The sequence below is a fragment of the Pelodiscus sinensis genome, chromosome 1, assembly GCF_052426305.1.
Source record: "Pelodiscus sinensis isolate ZL-2025 chromosome 1, ASM5242630v1, whole genome shotgun sequence".
NCBI lineage: Eukaryota > Metazoa > Chordata > Testudines > Trionychidae > Pelodiscus > Pelodiscus sinensis.
The window spans coordinates 295807670-295828664 of record NC_143052.1 but is presented as its reverse complement, the minus strand read 5'-3'; the positions used below and the strand labels follow the sequence as shown (position 1 = coordinate 295828664).

Genomic DNA, 20995 nt, shown 5'->3' with positions numbered 1-20995 from the left:
AAAATCCTTGGTGTTCCTCATTAAAAAAAAAAAATATTGGTTGGTGGTCCTCAGTCTTAAAAAGTTTAAGAAACACTGCTCTAATGAATAGCAAAGTAAAATCTCATGGAATACACTGAAGCATTATCACCATGTTGCACTGGCTGTTTGGACCAGGCATTGCATGTCCCAGTTTTGTCTGAACCTTATCCTGATTAATGTTGACTTTCTTCAGAATCTGAAAGAAAAGCATATTTGAGAGAGTCTTTTTTTTTCTTTACTGGCCTTCAGTCAGTACTGATCTTGGTGCATGACTTATCAGATATGAAATATATCATTTTAACTGTGTCTGCAATGGGGGTACACTCTCCTCTTGTGAACACCCCCCAGCCAAGTGCATGTGCCTGCATTCTTTCAGTTTGTGGTGGGTCTTCAGTGACCCAGCTCTTTGGCCAAGTCACACACAATCTATCTGTGAGATGAGAGCTAAGCAAACCTCTTCCAGAACTCAGGTCCAAAAGGAGCCTCCCTCAGTGCCCTCTGTAACATCTCTCTCGAGTTATCCATGTTCTGGTATCCAGTAGTGCCTCAGGGCTTTCTCCATGGAGGCAACATCTTCACCCTCTCAAGGCCTTTCTGGCCCCAGCTCTCCAGGTGGGCCACGGCAGTTCAGTGGCTGGGAGGGGAAACCCAAGCCCACCCTCTGCTCTGGATCCCAACTCCAACCCCTACCTATATAGCAGCCAACTCACATCCTTTTATCTAAGCTGCACTAAGAGCAAAAATTTTAGTTGTGAGTTCCTACATGCTTGTCCTTGTTCTTTGCACTATTAAAATTCATTCCATTGCTTTTACTCCAGTGTTAAAGGTAATGCACATCTTCCTGTATGATATTCCAGTCATCCTCCATTTTGGCAATGTCACCCAATTTTGCATTAATCTGTAAATACTATTAGCACATTCCTATTTTTTTGGACCAAGGATGGATCCTCAAGGAACTTCATTAGTAATCTTCCTCCAGCCTGACAGTTCATCTTTCAGCATGACCCGCTGCAGTGTCTCTTTTATCCACCTTACAGGTCTCATGTTAATCTCCATCTTCCTACATTTTCACTGATAATTTCCCATGTGAAACTGTATAGGATGCTTGACTGAAATCTAGGCAGATTAAATATGCTGCATTTCCTTTGTCTAGAAAATCACTTAACTTCTCAAAGAAAGAGATCAGGTTGGTCTAGCACGATTCATCTGGTGTAAAACCATGTTGTATTTTATTCCAGTTACTGTTAACCTTTCTGTCTTTAATTGCTTTGTCTTTCAAAATTTGTTCTCAAACAGCTAACAGGTTTGTAGTTTCCTAGATTGCTTCCCCCCCTCTTTTAGCTATAGATACTAGATTTGCAATTCTCCAATTATAGGGTGTGACCTCTGAGTTTATGGAGTCATTAAAAATGCTTGCTATTGGGCTTTCAATTTCATGTGCCAGTCCTTTTAATATTCTTGGATGGAGACTATCCAGAATCCTCAGTTTAGTTCCATTAAGCCATTTGCATTTGGCTTCAGCCTGGGATGTGGTAATTTTTACTTCCATATCCTTGTTCCTGTTAGCCACCCTGTGTCTGCCTCCAAACTCTTCATTACCCTCATTAAAAAACTGAGCCAAAGTATTCACTTAGGTTGGGCTGTGCCTGCCTAGATTATCTTTGACCCCCAGCCCAGCCTCAACATTCAGTAGCCCCACTTCTTCTCTCCTTGTCTTTTAAAATTTTTATATTGGTTTTAATTTCCTTTACAAGGTCCAACTTTGCTCAGGTTTTGGAAGTTCTTACCTTTCTCACTATACTTCTTGACCTCCAAGAACTAGTTGTTCTTTCTGATCCATCCCTTCCAATTTTTTAGGTTTCTGGTTTCCCTTAATGAATTATCTGAGATGCTCTGTCATCCAGTTTGTTCTGTAATGTTTCTGTAAAAATGTTTTCCCTCACTTGGAGCGTAGCTAGTTTCTGCAGCTTTGACATAAAGTAATTCTAAATCTCCTCTGCATTAGTTTTTCAGTCCAGTCCATGTTCCTAACTAATTCACTTCATTATTTTAAAGTTTGTCCTTTTGAAATCAAGGACCCTTGCTGCACATCTTTTTTTTGTTTACCCTTCCATTCCGTTTAAACCAGGGTTTCCCAATCTATGGGTCGGGACCCAAATATCGGTGGCCATTACATTTCAAAAGGGTCGCCAGGTGTCTCCCCAGGTGGCTTTTAAGGAGCCATTCACACATTTTTTGAATTGTCCTGGGTCACCAAGTCTTCCTGAATTGTTAAAATGGGTCCCCATCTGAAAAAGGTTGGGAGCTGCTGGTTAAAACCAAACTAACTCAGAATCGCTCAAGCCAGTGTTGCCCTCTACAATCAGATTATCTGCACCACCATCTTGGCACCTCCTATATTCTGGTCCTGCTCACTCTTCAGAGAAGGGCGAAACAGCTTCAGAGCTGCTCAGCTGTAATTGTTTCCTGGGGACCATTCAGCACCCAGGAAGAACCGGAGCACAGGATACTTCTGCCACATAGCCTCCCTTCTTAGGTATAGCCCTTATGCTGTGGGTCTGTGTGAGGGGAGAGGGAGGAGGTGTCATAGCACAGAGCTTTGGCAGCTCTGTGCCATCCCAGGAACCGCCTTGGGGCCATTTCCACTAGTTTTCTGACCCTGATAAGCTGCTCATGTGTGTTTAGGAAGCAGATCATGAGGGAAAATCCAACCCATAGTCTTGCTGAAGAATAATTAAAGTATATAATGAGAAACACACACATTGTTAACATGGGTTATAAAAAAGGCTTTTAAGCAATGTCTACCCCTCTCTATTGGTGGCAAGTTCAGAGATTTTACTCACATGAAACACCAGAGTGATTGGTCATTTTGCTTTTATTTCAAAGATGTACATGGGTGGGCAAAACCAGACCAGCTGGACACTTTGGCTACATCTTCACTGTTGCCTTCTTGTGGAAAAACTTACGGAAATGAAGCTCAGCATGGAATATCGCTGCGCTTCATTTGCATAATTAATGAGCAGCCATTTTTTCTGTAAGAGGCTTTTGTGCAAAAAAGAGCAGTGTAGATGGCTCTTATTAATTTCTTTCACTTGGATGCTTGTATGAAATGAAAGAAATTACACAATAACAAATCAAGTAATTTCAGAGGGAAGAAGTCTTCTGAAGAAATCAAGCCTGTGGGACTGAAAGCCACTTTGTTTATATCATCATTCTGCATAAATCATTGGCAGAAGCAGAAGTTGTTCAGTTGGTGGGTGTGCAATGGAAAGTTGGCAGCTGGACAAGATGTCCACTCCAATTTGAAAATTTTCAGTGGTGTACAGTTATAGTTAAGACAGAAGGTGTCAGCATAGCCATAGTTAAGGCACTTCTAGGAGAAGTCCTAGCATAGTACAAGGAAATATTATTAGTTTATTGGCTTAGCAACTTTATAAGTTTCTTAGGAATAAGATATATATGTTTTATAATAGCATAACCACTCTGTCAAAGGGGGGGTACATTAATTTAACTGTATCATTTTCTAAATGATGACTTTATTTGATACACAATGGAACAGCTTCAACAGGAGAGGGTAGGATTCTTACCCACAACGAAGGATACGTCAGTTCAAATCTTTGTTTCACATCAAGTCGAGGGGGAACGTGGTCGTGGGTGAGTGTGCTAAGAGATGTATGGTTGGCACCATCCCCTCCAGCCGTCTTGTGACTCTACCCCTTTGTTTCTTGTACTTTTATTTTAAAGAGAGCCCCCCATGAAATGAGACAATCAGTTACAGTTCATGACAAACAGATTTTTCTCCCAGAGTTTTTGGAACTGACATCCAATACGATAAAAGAATCAGCTGTTTGTCCAGCTCTACTCAGCACCGCTGTGTAAGTCAGGACACTACTTAACGTTCAGTGACTGTGCCCCACAGAGCCAGGGCACAGGGCACTTTCAATGCCACTACTTCAGAGCTTGCTCTATAGCAATAAGAGAGATGAAGGAGTTGGCAGAAGGAGTGAGAAAGCAAGAAGATGGCACCATAAGGCTTGAGAAGTAAAAAAAACTCAGATATCAGGAAATGCCCACAGTTCAGGAGTGAAATTTTTTTCCCCAGTAACATTAATGCATTTGCACCAGTGCAGCCTCTTTTTAAGGATATGTTAGTAAGGAAGAATGAGGGACAAACCTTTATGTGTAACAAGAGAAAGAGGAATGAAAAATACTTCGTATTTGCAGTGTCACTGAGTTAGTTGCCAGAGTAACTTTCACTTTAGGGATTTCCTTTGTGGCACGTGATTCTGGACCCTTAAGGTTGGTTTCTTTTCCTTTCATTTCCTAGGGGAGGCGTGTTTGTGTGTTAATGCAAGAGAAAGACAGGGGAGAACATGGACTCCATAAATAAAATTGCTCACTAATCAATGTATCCAGCTTACAAGCTCTGTTGTGAATTCCTTGCTTCATGGATATGTATTTCCACAGTTTACAAGCTCTCAAGATGTGGACTCAAGTCAGAGGGATAGATCCAGATTTGTACTGAGTGTAATATGAACAGCATCTGCTAGAGCAGTGGGCAGCACAGAGGATACTACGGGCATTGTTTGATTCTTGCAGACTGGCCTTACACAGCAGAGAAGGTCTATTACCACCACTGGTTTCTTTTGTGGTGGGAAAACTCATTTGTAATTTATTAAAAGGTCACTCCATCTTATACTCTTTCACTGTATTCAGTTTGAATGCGAATGGTTAACCAGTTAGTCAATTAACTGGAAGAGGCTGGAGAAGCACTCTGCCGGCTGCAGACAGGGAGCTGCTCCTACCCCGTGGCGCCCATGTAGGCAGGGGCTGCTCCCACTGGCTGGCTGGAGCAGCCGTTGTCCACAGCAGGGGCTGCCCTAGCTCAATGTGGCCAGTGGAGAGGGCCGCTTCAGCTCAATGGGGCTGGAGCAGCCCCCATGTTCAACCCTCCCTTTGGTTGGTTAACCGCTTACACATGTTTAACCAGTTAACCAATTACGTGGGATTTTACATCCCTCATTTAAATACAGTAACTACAATTTATCATGACTTTTATCATAAAAATGTGGCATGTTTCAAGCCTAGTATTGAGAATCAGCCTTTAGGGGTGACTCAGGAATAGTTATTAGAACCAGATACAGGACAAAAGGACACACTAGAGATCCCTTAAAGCCAAAGAGAGTCTATGTAATCAACGTTTTCAAACTGTACTGTTTTCTTTAAAGTGAGCCTGACCACCTTACTAAAAGCCAGTGCTTACTGAAATAAGTGACTCACCATATAGCCAGGACAGATAGAATGAAATGCATGCTGATAGCACCCGCTAGACATGATCTCATAGCAGCTCTTGCAGATTTCCAGAAATGCAGCTCAAACTGTCCCTTGGCCACATGGTGGCACTTCATTCCTAGCAATTCCTCAGTCATCAGATTCCTGTGATCAGCAAAATAAAAGAATGAAAAGGGAAATTGAAGTATTTTGTACTACTTGATCAACAGACATGTGTGTGTTTGCATTTATGCATACACACTACTCATTTTTATTGTCCTTAATTCAGAAACATGTTTCTGTCCATTTCCAATTTGCTTTAGTTCTTTAAGTGAGTTTCCTCATTCTTCCTGGAGATTTCCATTTGAAATGAACAACTGCGACACCACAGGAAAAACTGGAAATATCAGCAAATATTGTGTGAGCTGCTGACATGTACCTCACCTTTCACTTTGCCTGGGAAACACATTGGACATAGTCAATGCATTTTTAAAAAGCGCTTTTGTGTTTGCGGGGAAGAGAAATTTGGATTAAAAATAGAGAACCAAGATTTTAAACCCTGAGAGTTGAGATGAGCCTCAGCCACAGGGTTCAGCTCTGTGACTGCAGGCCCCCAAAGTCCAGATCCATAGTTTTAACTTAGACAGTTATTTTGATAAGGGGAAGGCCTGATCAGATCAGGATCCAAACTTCCCAAAACTTTCAGGGTTGTTCAAATTCAGGCTTTCAGTCTGCACTTCCATCTAATTTAATGTATGAAGAATTATGTCCTTGTTACAATACATTTTTTTAAAAAGGAGACCCAATGTCTGTAAATCATGTGCCATAGGGAATGACAAAAGGAGAAAGGGATTGATGGCTAATAAAATATCCTGTTTTATTTACAAGTCAGCTGCAGCTTAAGCCTCTAGTTAGGTATTTACACTGATCCACCACATTAAAGCACAGTAAAAATGTGCAGATCAGTCTAAATATCTCACTGATGCTTCACTTTAAATATAGTTTCAAAGACACAGAGGCAGTTTTTGTCCTCCACTCCAGTGGACTGAATCTGGAGTAATTTAATGGTGCCAGGGGAATAGAACAAAAGAACATCCAGCAAGAGCAGAAGTTAGCTTGCAGTTTCAGCCATTCAGTGCATTGAAATTGGACATTTTGGGCCAGATTTTTAAAGATATTAAGGTGATCAGTGGGATTTTCTAAAAGTGAAAAAACAGGTTAGGTTTCTATCTTCAGCTTTAGTTATGTAGATACTTTTGAAAAGCTGACCTTTAAGGCCAAATCTAGTGTAGGTACATACACACTACTCTTTTTTAGTGTCCTTAATTCAGAAACATTTATATCCATCGGATTACACTCACTAGCAACAGGTTTGATTCAGGCTATAGCTACAATTGTCAAGACTCTAACAACAGCCTATCCTCCCGCTTTGTAAGATTTCTACTCCCTTTGACCAAGGTTCTTGCTATCATCTCATTCCAGGAGGGCAGCTATTTCTTACTGATGCTGCTAAATGATAGGGACACCTCAGGATAAGCAATACTTCTTGGAATAATACAGCAACATTAGAAATGCTGCAGCTATGACATTCTCAAAAGTACCTCTGGCTGCCTCTGATCATCATTTATCAACTATTATCTGACAGGGGCTGCATTTACAAGGCAGCCTGGCATTTTCAATGGACATTTTCTTGTGATAAGATCTCACCACTCATCTCTTTTCTCGTGCTAAGATTTCCCATTTGTTATTACACATCCAAGTATGAGTTAAGGGGTCTGATCTCTGTTATGCCTGTGTAAGGCTGAAGTCATTCCATTGATATAGGGAGACTAGACAGAGTCAAAGGAACAAACAGACCCCACATGGAGACCTTAAGTAAGGGGAGACTGAAAATACTGTCCTTTACAGATTCACACTCACTGCTATCTTCGGTCATTGTATGGCACTTGGATACCATGGGGACAGGTATTTCTGAGGCACCTATGACAGATGCAAATAGATAGCACTGATCCCTATATGGACAGGGCTTAAACAAGTGATGCACAAACTCCCCAAATCTATAGTTCAATGGCATTGTAAGAGAGGCTGAGCCAGCTGAACCATCTCAGGATTTTACATTAAAACACTCATTTCCACCTCAGCCTAAAATCCACTTTTCCTGTGATTATCACAACATTGGACTCTCTGCACTGTAATGCTGAGCTTTGCTTGGAGAGGAGTCATGGCTGGGCAAGTGACTGCTTTCTGATTTCTCTGGGGATCTTTCTGCTTTGTGTATGATGCGCTCTAGACAGTCAAAGCTGATGTGTTCAAAAACAGACTCTCACTGCGGGTGTGATGAAACACCAACAAGCATGAGCAGCTTACTTACTCCGGCACAACCTACAACACCTGCCCTGCACAACCAGCGAACAGACAGCAGCACGATGGTAAGCGTCTTTCAGCATTACTCTCTTTTTATGGTCAATACCCAGTTTTTCAAATCTGATTTAAACACTAATGATGCTGTGTTTTACTCTGTCAGTCTTCAGGCTGACATAAGTGCCATTAATTTCCTGCTTTCATCTGTTTAGCTTTTAACCATAACAGTACTGCGTGATCCAAAAGAACTCAGAGTGACTGAAAACAACTTTCTATAATCATCCTTAATTGCATTCTGGCTTTAACATTTAGTTACTGTAATATGTTTTCTCTATGGAGACCAGAACTACTGATGTGTAGAGAACAAGTCTTGGGGAGTTTTGCATGAAGGCAGAAATGAGTAGTGCTATTAAATAAACAAACTAAAAGAAATGGGAAAAAATCATAATTGTTTCCCCAAAGGGGTTATCATTTAATTTACTTAACCAGCCCATTAAGGTCTCTTTTCCATATTCCATTAAGCATAATGCTAATGTCTTTTCTCCCATAGTATGGATTTATCAACACCTGCCTGAAATCTCTAGTTATAGAGAAATTTGGTGATGAGACATGGGAAAAACTCAAGTAAGTATTTGATCCTTTAAAAAGAGCAACCCTAGTGACTTGGGACTTCCATCAAGGGAGTCAAAGAGGATTAAAATTTGACTGTATTCAGTTGAACATTTTAAATACAGTTCAGGCCCACACAGCTCTCTGTTTCACTGCTACAATTAATTATGAGCTGAGTGTGCCAAACTCTGGGCTGAGTTACATCCCCAGTGCAGCTGAGGGAGTGGTGGTCAGCATAAATCATAACAGAGCTATGAGAGGCAAATTTGGCCAAAATGTTATTTACTAACGCAAGTGGATTCATACCGGAGAGTGATTTGTCCCTGAGATGCAAAATGCCCGTACCTCTTGCCACCTTAACCTTCTCCCACTGGTATTTCCTGTTTAACATGTATAACACAAATAACAAATAGTGTTATTTATGGCATAATATAAAACCCAGGTAGCACATAAATTCAATGGAAGTGAGAGACTTGATTCTTTACCTATTGGATTAGACAACCATAAATAGCTTCTGGTGAGCCACTTTTCAGATCATTTTACTGACTTTCCACAATCTTTGCTCTTTCATGTGGAGGAGGAGTGCCAGAGGCAGTGGTGGACTGGAGAAATCCTTGCAGCACTGGAGTTGTGAGGCCATAGGGTAGGGAGTGGGGAGCCAGGTCCTCTTGGAGCCAATGAAGAGACATAGGGACTCCATGCCATTGGTCCTGTGCTGGGTCTCCCAAGGTCTAAGCAGATCCTGGCATATTTGTGACTAAGGAGTGGTGAACATGTCTTCCCCAATGGAATGAATGGGAAAGAAGCCAGAAGGGAAATCTCATGCAGGTTACCTGCCTACAGCCTGATTTCATAGCTAGGAGGGATGGTTGTGCTAACAGATCACAAAAAATAAGCATATAATAAGGAAGAATCACTCACAAGGTTGGCAGCATATTATTAAGAGTGTCCATTATCTTGTCTTTGGAAGTGGTCTTGTTCATTATGAGTATTAAATTATAAAACATCACAGAAATGAGCACCATAGAGATGCCTATATTTGTGGAAAACTAATAGTGAATTCTTGCACATGTAGTTTCTGAAGTAATAGACCAGGTGGCTGTTTACGCGTGCACTGCTGTTCCCTTGAAAAAAACCTTTCACATCACCCTGAAGTGCTGATATATTAAATGAAACATGCAGCCAAATTAACTCAGTTAGATGGGAGTAGGTCTGCAGTTATTTACACTGGTGTCACTAGGAGCAGAAGTTAATCTGAAACATAGACAGAGCTCTTGAAGCAAGTTTGAATTATCACAATTTGCACAAAAGATCCTAGCATCAACTTCTTGGCCTCTGATGTTTGCTCTATGAAAGCAGAACTTAACATGACATTTGTAGACATTTTTGGCACTCTTCAGCACACACACACATGTACTTATGTTGGGTCTCACATACGTCATTTGTTTAGATCTGGCAACTCCTCTTATGACTGAGCTGATAATAGTTTTATCATTCAGAATTTACTTGCATTGTGCCTGAAGGCCTGCCAGAAATATCCAAGTTATTTGGGCTGGTCTCCGATTTTCCACTATTAGCTACTAAAATGGTTTTGCTGTAAATGTTTGCCATACAGGACTCCTATACACTAATGTTAATGAATTCTGTAAAGTGATACAATTCCCTAGATATCTTCCAGTACAGTGGATTACTGTAAAGCAGTCCACAGAATAAAGGATAAGAGACATGCTAGCACTGAGCAGAAAGGGGGAAGAACTAGCACAAACACTAATCTGTGATCCCAAATAAAGAACTGGAAAAGATCATTAGGACAGGGATTAATCTTTCTCTATTTTTGCATAGAGCTGAGCACAAAACTGACAGTAAAAATCAGAAATGAAAATTAAACCAGCTCTTGGTGGCTGGACTGGGAAGAATATTGAATGCATTGTGCATGTCACACAAATCTGCTTGATACAATGACTAGAGACACAAGGTGGGCGAGGCAATATCTTTTATTGACCCATTTCCATTGGGGAGACAGGGTGTGTCTACACTGCAACACTATTTCAAAATAACTAGCACTATTCCGAAGTAACTTAGTCCGTGACTACGCAGCAGGCAGTTACTTTGAAATACCGTCAAAATACTGTCAAGCTGGAGGACTTCTTACTCCAACTACTGTAACCTTCATTGTACAAGGAATAAGGGAAGTCAGAGGAAGAGATCTCTATTTCAAAATAAGTGCTGTGTAGATGCTCCCTATTTCGAAATAAGCTATTTTGAAATAAGATATGCAATTGACGAAGCTCAATTTGCGTAGCTTATTTCGAGTTAAGCCCTGAATCATAGATTCATAGAATCATAGAATAATAGGACTGGAAGGGACCTCGAGAGGTCATCGAGTCCAGCCCCCCGCCCTCAAGGCAGGACCAAGCTCCACCTACACCATCCCTGACAGATGTCTATCTAACCTGTTCTTAAATATCTCCAGAGAGGGTGTAGACGCACCCACAGAGACAAGCTTCTGTGATACAGAGAGCTCATCAGGGCTGGGAAAGGTACTCCTCGTGCATATTGCCATGGGCAGCGTCACAGCAGAGAGTGATGCTAGGTGCTATTTTCACAGGGTGCTTTCCCTAAGGAATTCAGAGGGGTAGCCGAGTTAGTCTGTAATAGGAAAAACTTAAAAAACAACAAATAGACTAGTAGCACTTTAAAGACTAAGAAAACATATAGATGGCATCATGAGCTTTCATGGGCACAGCTCACTTCATCAGATGACAGGAGTGTTAGAAATCCAGATCCAAGAATAAATAAGGAGGGGGGGGGGGACGAGGAGAAAGAAAAGGAGAAAAAAGGAAGGGAGGAAGAAAAGAGAGACAATGAGTAGATAATCTGCTGTCTCTCTTTTTTCTTCTTCCTCTCAATTTTTTCTCCTTCTCTCCCTCCCCCCCCCCCCTTATTTATTCTTGGATCTGGACTTCTAACACTCCTGTCATCTGATGAAGTGGGCAGTGCCCATGAAAGCTCATTTTATCATCTACATGTTTTCTTAGTCTTTAAAGTGCTACTAGTCTATTTGTTGTTTTTTAAGGTTTCCCCTAAGAGAGAAAGGCTTGTTGTATGATGAGACAACAGGCTAAGACTGAGAAGGCATAGGTTCAAATTTCACCTCTACCAGAGGGGTCTTATGTGACCGTAATCAAGTCACTTAGATCAACTCAAGATTCCTGAAAATCAGACCCTCTTTAAAGTGTCTTAAAATTGGGCACTCAAAGTGTTGAATTTCTGAAAAGCATGTTCTTAAGCAGTACAATGGATCTTCTTTGTCTATTTAGGCTGCAAGGTTTTCAGGCCAGGAACTCTCTCTTATAATGTGCTTATACAGAGCCTGGAACAATGGGGCCCTGATCTTATCAGGGCCACTAGCTGCTACTGTGATAATTAATCATGCCAGCTACAAACATGTTTTGAACATAGTAATTGTGTGTTGGTTTTTGCATTTTTTTCGTAACCAGAGCAGCCAGTGATTGCCAGCTCCTTCTCTTTCTCCCTCACTGGAGAACAAGCATCTAGTTCTGCATTGGTGAGGAGAGGGCCTAGAATGAACTGATGTGAAGTCCCTTCACTAAAATATTAAGCATTAATACATTAATACATTTTCCTTCCTTACTGACCACGTGACTACCGTCTCCCATCTGCTTTTAAGTTTTAAAAACCATACTTATTAAGGCCAGCATAGAGAAACGCTTCCCTTGCATTCAGGTTCCTCTGTTCCCCTTCATACTCTGCTCCAAGAAATTCTAGGCTCACATGCCAAGGTACAATTGGGAGCACTCAGTGACTTTCTGCTTTGCTGCTGCAGTTTCTTCTTGGGGACTTGCTCACATAACCATATGGTGATTTTGAATATGCTGGAACCTGCTAAGTAACTTTGGTTTAGTTTCACTGTACTCAGCTCGGTTGATGTATGGATTGGTTTCAGGCAGTGACCAGTCTGAGTGGTTTCCCTTCTGTATCATCATAAATCTTAATTCTCTGTATTTTTCAGAACACAGGCAGGGGTCCAAGACACCTTTATGACTTACATGGTGTATGATGATGTTATTACTCTGAGGCTGATCCAAGAGGCCTGCAAAATGCTGGGTAAGGCCTGTTCATTATCTTATTGCTGGCTTACTGAGCACTGGCCGTTTCCACAGTGCTCTTCAAGCTGACACTGTCCCTGGCTGGCCAAGAGGCCAACTCATAGCAGTAACACAATGCCCTCTACTGGATGCACTGTAGAGCAGCCCTATTTAAGAGGAAGTTCTGGCTGGGCTCATGATTTAGGAATGCCACACCCTACTCGGAGCTGCATAGCATGAGAAGTGTGCAAGGTGTGGCACCCAGAAGGAGGAGGTAGTGAGCGCTCCCCCCTTGTCCAGATAGCTTTGGTCCATGGCCTAGCCTTCTCCTCCAAGAGTGCCTGGCAATGTTCCCTCTAATTTTTTCCACCCATGTGTGAAACAAATTTTGCTGTGTGCACCAAGGCAATGTGCAGATGCGCACCACATGTGCCAGCTGTGGGTGCTCTGCTAATCAGCTGGGAGACATTTGAATCTCTCCTGGTTGGCTGCCCAAGTGTTCAGCTTAAATGAAACACTGGTGCCTGACTGAAGGAGGTAGGAGCCCCGCAAGTCTGGTGGCCGCCTGCTGCACACGGCTACATTTGTCAGCCCTTGGGAGTTGATTGTCTAAGAGCACTGGTCACTCCCCAAAGCAGCTGTATTAGGGGCCAGCAAGGGAGCTCCCAGACCTGTGGAGCTTTTCCTTTGCACTGGGGAAGAAAAGATCTGCAGGATTCTGTTTACAAAGGGATTTCAAAACTGAACCTTGCTATTTGTTTGGGGTCACCAAATGAAATTAATAGGAAGCACGTTTAAAACAAACAAAAGGAAGTTTTTCTTCCTCAGCGTACAGTCAACCTGTGGAACTCCTTACCAGAGGATGTGGTGAAAGCTAGAACTTGAACAGGGTTCAAAAAAGAGCTTGATAGATTCATGGAGGTTAGGTACATCAATGGCTTTTAGTCAGTATGGGAAGGAATGGTGTCCCTAGCCTCTGTTTCTCTGTAAGTGGGAGACAGTGGAGGGATGATGTTAGGATTACCTGTTGTGATCCCTCCCTCTGGGGCATCTGGTATTGGCCACTGTCGGCAGACAGGACACAGGCTAGATGGACCTTTGATCTGACCCAGTATGGCCATTCTTATGTGAGGATTATGTTATGTTGTTTGTGGCTTAATCAACATTGCAACAAGCACAGGGATAGTAAGGAAACTGTGGCCATTGATGTACCTAACCTCCATGAATCTATCTAGCTCTTTTTTTGAACCCTGTTAAAGTTCTAGCCTTCACCACTCCCTCTGGCAAGGAGTTCCACAGGTTGACTGTGCACTGAGTGAAGAAAAACTTCCTTTTGTTCGTTTTAAACCTTCTGCCTATTAGTTTCATTTTACGTTGTTTGCGGAACTTGGGTGAACTCCAAGAATCCCCAAAACTGGCCCTTTGTTATCTGCAGCTTCCCTCCAAGGGTATCCCAATACAACTTTTCTCCTTACATCAGAGGACCTTGGAGATGTCCCTGGACTTCTCCAGAGAGAGGCAGTTGTTAGGGATGGAAGGAAGAGAGGATGACGGGGGAAAGAGGGCCACTGGCTTCTCAGTTCTAAGCACGAAGTTTTATCCCTTTCTGCCAAACCAGGAGGCCAATGACCTCTGCCCATGAGAATTTGAAGTGAGATGTGAAAGTCTTCCACACATCTAAGTTTTGTAAGCATTGTTATCTCCTGGCATTTGGGTAAGAGCTGCTATCTGACAGGGCAGGCTTATCTGGCGGGTTACTGAACACTACAGTCCCCAAAGAGCGTCCTCTTCCCCTCCTCCCTCTCTTTTTTCTATAAATATAGGAACATTCACTACAATCCCTGGTCTAAAGCATGACTGTTGCTGCAGCTGTATTGGGGTATAAGAGTTGTAGTATGGTACTAACCCTGTGAGTCAACATGGACTTAAATTACTCCATCCTGATACCTCTTACCTAGTTTTCTTATCCACAAAAGAGCTGTTTTACTATTGGGCATTAGAGAATCACAATTCTGTTTACTACCAGCCTTGACAGCCCAACTTAATCAACATTGCCACAAACACAGGGATTGTAAGGAAACTGTGTCCTGATAAAGAGGAGAGCATGTAGCATAAATTAAATTATCTAGATTCTAGGTCCAGATTCCCAAATCATTTTTCTTGGTACAAACCAGGATTAACCCCGCTAAAGATAACGGATTCCATTAACATACAACACAGACAACATTTTCCGCTGTATGTGCTGCCATAATGGCTGTTTGCTAGCCATTTATGGTCTGGTGTATTGAAAGTCAAAAATGAATGCAACTCTGCAAACTGTCCCTACCAGTAGACCTGGCTGCATAATGGATCTTTTGCTTCACCGATGTCTCAGTTTAGGTTGGACCAAAAATGAGAATTTTAAAATGTTTTGATGAATTGAAAAGTTGGGACGAATTTCAAAGACCAACTCAACATCTTTTTTTCAACTTCGGGAATTTTAACAAAAGCAGAGGAGGATTAGGGTCACAAAGTAGCTAGCAGAAGGGGAGGCACTGATCTCCTTATAAAGTTTAGCCCAGTAGTAAAGGCATTTTCCCAGAATGTGGGGAAAGCTGGCTTTGATTTCCCCTCTGCCTAATGTGGCAAAGGGATTTGCAGTTGGGTCTCCCAGGTTTCAAGAATAGTGCCCTAACCCTTAAGCTATAGCATAACTCTCCTCCCTGGCCCAACGACTATTCATAGTCATTTGCAATGGCATTTCACTGGGCCAGGGAAAGAGCCCAAGAATGATTCTAGCTTGGCAGTTAGGATAGTCACCTAAGATTTGGGCAAAACAAGCTCCAGTCCCTGCTCTGATGATTACTTATAAAAAGCGGAACAGGCGAGACAGAGATCTGTACTGCCTAGGGCAGTCTTTTCCAGTGTTGGAGACTCAAGTTCAAATCTCTTCCTCGTATCAGGCAGAGGAAGGAATAGAAGTTATATCCCTGGAGAATGCCCTAACCACTAGGCCATAGCTTCTAAGGAGAAGCCAACCACTTCTTCCCCTATCAGTTTTGTGACTCCAGCTGGACACATTTTTCATTTTTTGGTTCCAAACCTGACACAAGTTTGCAATGTCTTTGGGATGGCCCAAAGAGCATTTCTCAGCAAATAAACTAACTACCAAAAACATTTTCACCCAGCTCTACCCATCAGATCCTAATTTTTTTTGCAATATTTCACCTATGGGGCCTAGGCCATTTGCCAGTGTCTGTTTCAGACCTTAATGGTTGGGTTGTGTCGCAGTGTGGTTTAGACAGCACTGCACTGTTGTCCATCCTGATATTTTTTACATAGATTTGCCAGAAGATGCAGTGCTGAGACTTTTTGGAGAATATTTCTTTACCTTCTGTAAGATGTCTGGCTACGATCGAATGCTACGGACTTTGGGAGGAAATCTAACTGAATTTATTGAGAATCTAGATGCCCTTCATAGTTACCTTGCCTTGTCCTACCAGGTACGCTCTTCTTTCTGTGGGTGTAAATTAAAGAGGTTCTAATTACTGGCAATTTTTCTAGCTCTGTGTTTTATGGAAGAAAGCCTCTCCCTGTTACCCTCCTCCTGTAAGAAGATCAGGAATCCTCCCTACCCATCCATATTCTGTTAGGGTATGTCTACACTACCACCCTAGTTCGAACTAGGGTGGTTAATGTAGTCATTCGAAGTTGCAAATGAAGCCCAGGATTTAAATATCCCGGGCTTCATTTGCATCTTGTCGGGCGCCGCCATTTTTAAATCCCTGTTAGTGCGGACTCCATGCCCGCAGCTACACGCAGCATGGAGTAGGTAGTCCGAATTAGGATCTCTAATTCGAACTACCGGTACACCTCGTCTGGCTCTTTCAAACACTGGAGATATTCCACAGAGATTTCAACAACCTACACCCCACCATCAACCTCAGCCTGGACCATTCTACACGAGAGATCCACTTCCTGGACACCACAGTACAAATCAACAATGGAAAATTAGACACCACTCTCTACAGAAAACCCACCGACTCATACAGTTACCTACATGCTTCCAGCTCCCATCCAGAACACACCACATGATCCATCATCTATAGCCAAGCCCTTCGATACAACCGCATCTGCTCTAATCCCACTGACAGAGACCAGAAGCTTCAGGATCTCTACCAAGCATTTATAAACCTCAACTACCCACCCGGAGAAATAAAAAAGCAAATTGAAAGAGCCAGACGAATACCTAGAAACCATCTACTTCAAGACAGACCCAAGAAAACCAACAATAGAACACCACTTGTCATCACCTACAACCCCCAACTTAAACCTGTCCAACACATTATCAATAAACTACAGCCTATACTGGAACAGGATACCATACTCCAAGAGGCTCTGGGAGACAGACCCATAATCTCCTATAGACAACCACCTAACCTCAAGATGATTCTTACCAACAACCACAGGACATACCACACTAATACCAACCCTGGTACCTTCCCTTGCAACAAACCCCGTTGCCAGCTTTGTCCACATATTCATTCTGCTGATACCATTATTGGACCTAACCAAGTGAGTTATAAGATCAAGAACACATATTCCTGCGCATCCAGAAATATAATTTATGCTATAATGTGCCGAAAGTGTCCGTCTGCTATGTACATTGGACAAACATCTCAGACACTTTGCCAAAGGATTAATGCCCACAAAATAGATATCAGACAAGATCACAAAGAAAAAACAGTTTCTTGCCATTTTAACCAGAAAGGACACTCTCTCAATGACTTAGCCACCTGCATTGTGCTACAAAGACCTTTTACATCTGCACTTGAAAGGGAATCCTCTGAACTGTCATTCATGTTAAAATTCGACCCTCTCCGAGAAGGAATGAACAAACACTCAAACTATCTTACCCATTACCAAGATAGCTTCCCCAATTATCACCTCTAATACCATTAGCTCACAAACATCCCACTCTCCCCACCTCTAATATCATCAATTCACAGACACTTACCTTCCTTCCTTTCCCCCCCCCCTGCATCCCCCTCCTGTTCTGAAATGTGATTTGTCCTTTTCATGTGTGTTCATTTTTTTTAATTGTATCCTTTGGTATATATGGTTGTGACTATTTTCTTCCACTATTTGATCTGAGGAAGTGGGTCTGGCCCACGAAAGCTCATCATCTAATAAACCATCTTGTTAGTCTTTAAAGTGCTACATTGTCCTGCATTTTGTTGTAGTCTATGTGGCGTTCCCAAAGCTTGCCCCTCCCCTTTGCAACAACACTGGAAAAGGAGCGTGCTTCGATGTGTTGGTAGAATTTGCCTCTAAATACAAGTTTGCAGGTAAGAGTGGAAGAGTTCAAAATATTCTGTGGCCACTTCTGGTTCTTGTGTTCACTAAAATGGCCTGGCAATGATGGAACCTGCCAAACCCACCCCAGAGTTCTACGAACAAATACTCAGTGGAAAAACCAAAAATTCCTCCAGCCAAGATGATCCAATCACAGATGTCCTAGTCCATCAGGTTAGAATTATTTTCAAGCTGGTTTTCAGTTTGCTGGTATATCATTATGTCTTTGAGCAACTGATATACTCATGGGCCAGTCCCTCAGTGGTGTAAATCAGTGGTGTAAATCACTATGTAGGCCATGTGACTACACAGGTGAACTGGGTTCTCTTATCTCCTTACTCAGGAAATGAATGCACCATCATTTCGTGTGGAAAAGAGGGCAGATGGGGCAATGTTACTTCACTACTATTCTGACAGGAGAGGCCTGTGTCATATAGTCCCAGGTAAAATCAATATTCTCTCATTAGTCCATAGTTTGCTTTCAGATGCCAGTCACCCAGGGCTCCTTGGGACGTCAGCACCTTCAGTTCTCTCCTTCAAGCCCATGTTCAGCCTAGCTTCTCCATCTCTCTGCTCCTCTTTCTTTCCCCTTTCTGAAAATTTAGCTGCTTTATGCTTTTCTCCATCTGCACTTTCCTCTTCTCCTCCTTGAAGCCCTTTTTTAAGACACACTTCTTCCATAAGGCCTTTGATTGTTAGTATGCCCTACAATGAACCACTAACAAAAGGACGCTGGAATATTTAATTTAAAAGAGAGTTAAGCAAAAATGGCGGGACTTATTGGACAAGTGTTAAATTCCATCAGTCACTTTGTTTTCCATATTACTTGAGCAGAACATTGTCTGTCGAGATTACAAACAAGATGATGTTCCAAAAATTTACAGAGCACCTTACACTGTTGGGACATGTTGTAGAATTACCTGGTCCAACATCAGATACAGCTGTGCCTTAGTTTCCTCTCAGCAACTGGATAGTTAACATGGTTTAGTCTGCTGGCCAAATTACAAGGTTTTCAACAGGGAGACAAAAAAAAAGTCAAAAACGAGGTGGGAGTGAATGGACAAATCTTTGCCCTTTCCAAGCTAAATAGTCTTTCACTTAGGAACTGCCTTAGTCTCCTCTCTTGCTACAGAGGAGTGTTTCCCATCTTCTTTGGAGCCCCAGCCTGGGACCACTAAATAAGAGTAACTGCATACACCAGAACTCAGCTCAACAATTCATCTAAGGCCATTTTCCCCTTGTTCTCACCTAACCTTGAAATTTTAATCATTCAGTGCAAAACATATACACAGTCCAATGTATCCCTCCCTGAAGCCCCTCTTCGGGCTTCCCCAAAAGCCTTTTCAACCCAGAGAACCACCCCAGACCAGATCTTTTATTTTCCCTTACTAAACAAAGAAATTGCTTAATACAACCCTGCTCCATGTCCCAGATGCTGTTATGTTCAGCCTGAAGTCACATGGTTCCCTTAATTATGGGCTGAACCAGGGCCTGCCTTAAAGAGCCAGCATATCCAATGTCAGTGCTCAATAAATAATAATAAGAAAACATGTCAGTGCTGAGCCTTAGCTTCTGAATTCAAATGGAGCAGCTTCCTTTCCAGTCTGCTGCTTTAGCAGATAATCTTCAAGGTAAGATGATGGATCCATATTCGGCTGCTTAATAGAGACAGAGGAGGTGGTGCTGGGGCATCAAGCAGGTTTTTTTTGCATTCATAACTGATGCAGCAAGCCCAGAGGTGAAGGGCTATGAACTGCCAAGCAGGGGTGGCAGGACTATGAATTTTCAAGCCTAGAGATGCCAGTACCGAGTGTAAGGGTCCACGGGATAATAGTTCTGATTAGATGAGTATGTGAAAAAGACAAGCCAGGTATAGACACAGAATAGAGACAGATTATGAAGCAAAAAGCAAGAAAGACAAGGAACAGCCTGTAAGCAGGGTTCATGACTCTGGAAAAAGCCAGAGAAAAAATGTTAAGATCTAGTGTTAGCTAGCGATGGTCGGGGCTTTGAGCTAAGACACTATTCTCTTTTGTTTCTGGTTCATCCTGCATTTGAAAGAGCAGACCCTTGCCCATTGCTTGTAAATAAATGAGTTTGCATCAAAGAAAATACCAGACTCCATCATCAGTTTCTGCACTTTGAGTAGGTGGCTGGTTAGAGAAAGCTCATCAGAGCCTTATGATGTTTCTCCTCACAGAAGGGTGAACGAGTTTGAGGGGTGACAGTTCTATGAGCTGAAGAATTCCCTGAGAGATCCCTGTCAGGATACCTTTTCAGAGCAGCTGTGGGGCTCCCTTCCTCTCATGGAGGGAAATTGATGGGGGCCCCAGAGGTAGTTGTGAAGGTCTTTAGGCTTGATCTATGTGCAAAGTTGCACTGGTTTAATTGAAGGCATGATTTTAAACTGAATTAAACCAGAGCAAATGCTTTCATGAATATACTTACTTTGATTTAAAACTGGTTTATAACCAGTTTAGAGTGCATGGGTAAATTTAGAAACACCTCTTTAGCTAAAACAGTGAAATTTGTGCGCCTAGGCAACAGGAGGCACTGGATCTTGTGAAGTGTGTACGTCCTAGGGCCCCTAACTCTTCAAGAGACAGTAGTTTTTAAAGGGCAGTGTTGTTTCCATATGCGGGAATCAAAATGGCATGTGTGTTTACTATAGGTTGAAAACTCTATTCCGGCACTCTCTGGTCCAGCATGATTTTAATAAGACAGATATCACTTACCAAGTCTCCCACGGTCCCATAAAGTTTGTTTACACTCACCAGTCCTGGCTCTCAGGGTTCTGTGCTGTTATTTAGCTCTAATTTACCCCTAAATGTCTTCTACAAGCCCAGTAAGCAGCAGAAGTGTTGGTAATGCTGCTAGACAATATTGACCTCCCACAGTTCGGCAGACTCTCTGGTTTGGCATTGGTCAGGTCTTGAGGGTGCTGGACTAGAGAGGTTCAACCTGTAGTTTGGGTGTGCAGCTTTGTTAACTTAATAACATCCAAATTGGGGTCACACATCTGGTACGAAGCTAGTACTAGGATGGGTACTCTGTAAATATCACAGAGAAATCTGACTAGCATCTTACACAGAGGTTGGCAATAATTTTTGGAGGGGGGCTACTTCAATTTTGGTAGTGGTCGCAGGCTGGCCCTGGAAAGGGTGAGGCCTTAGGTGGAAGGGGAGTGCCCCGGTGAGAGGAGGGGGGGAGACTTTTCGTGCTTCCCCATGGAGTGGGCGAGCACACAAGGTCTCTCACTCCCACCCAGCTGAGTACACGATGCCGAGAGG

The 20995-nt window shown here is 42.4% G+C and overlaps 1 protein-coding gene across 1 annotated transcript in view; it reads left to right on the top strand.

Moving 5' to 3' along the window:
- The first annotated feature begins 7571 nt into the window (after positions 1-7571).
- Positions 7572-20995, top strand: part of LOC102452749 (putative guanylate cyclase soluble subunit beta-2) — a 32089-nt gene continuing 18665 nt past the window's right edge. Inside the window, exons 1-5 of the mRNA XM_089777306.1 lie at positions 7572-7721; positions 8204-8277; positions 12296-12390; positions 15693-15853; positions 18049-18148. Of these exons, the coding sequence (XP_089633432.1) occupies positions 7572-7721; positions 8204-8277; positions 12296-12390; positions 15693-15853; positions 18049-18148 (580 nt within the window). The remainder of the gene's footprint in view (positions 7722-8203; positions 8278-12295; positions 12391-15692; positions 15854-18048; positions 18149-20995) is intronic.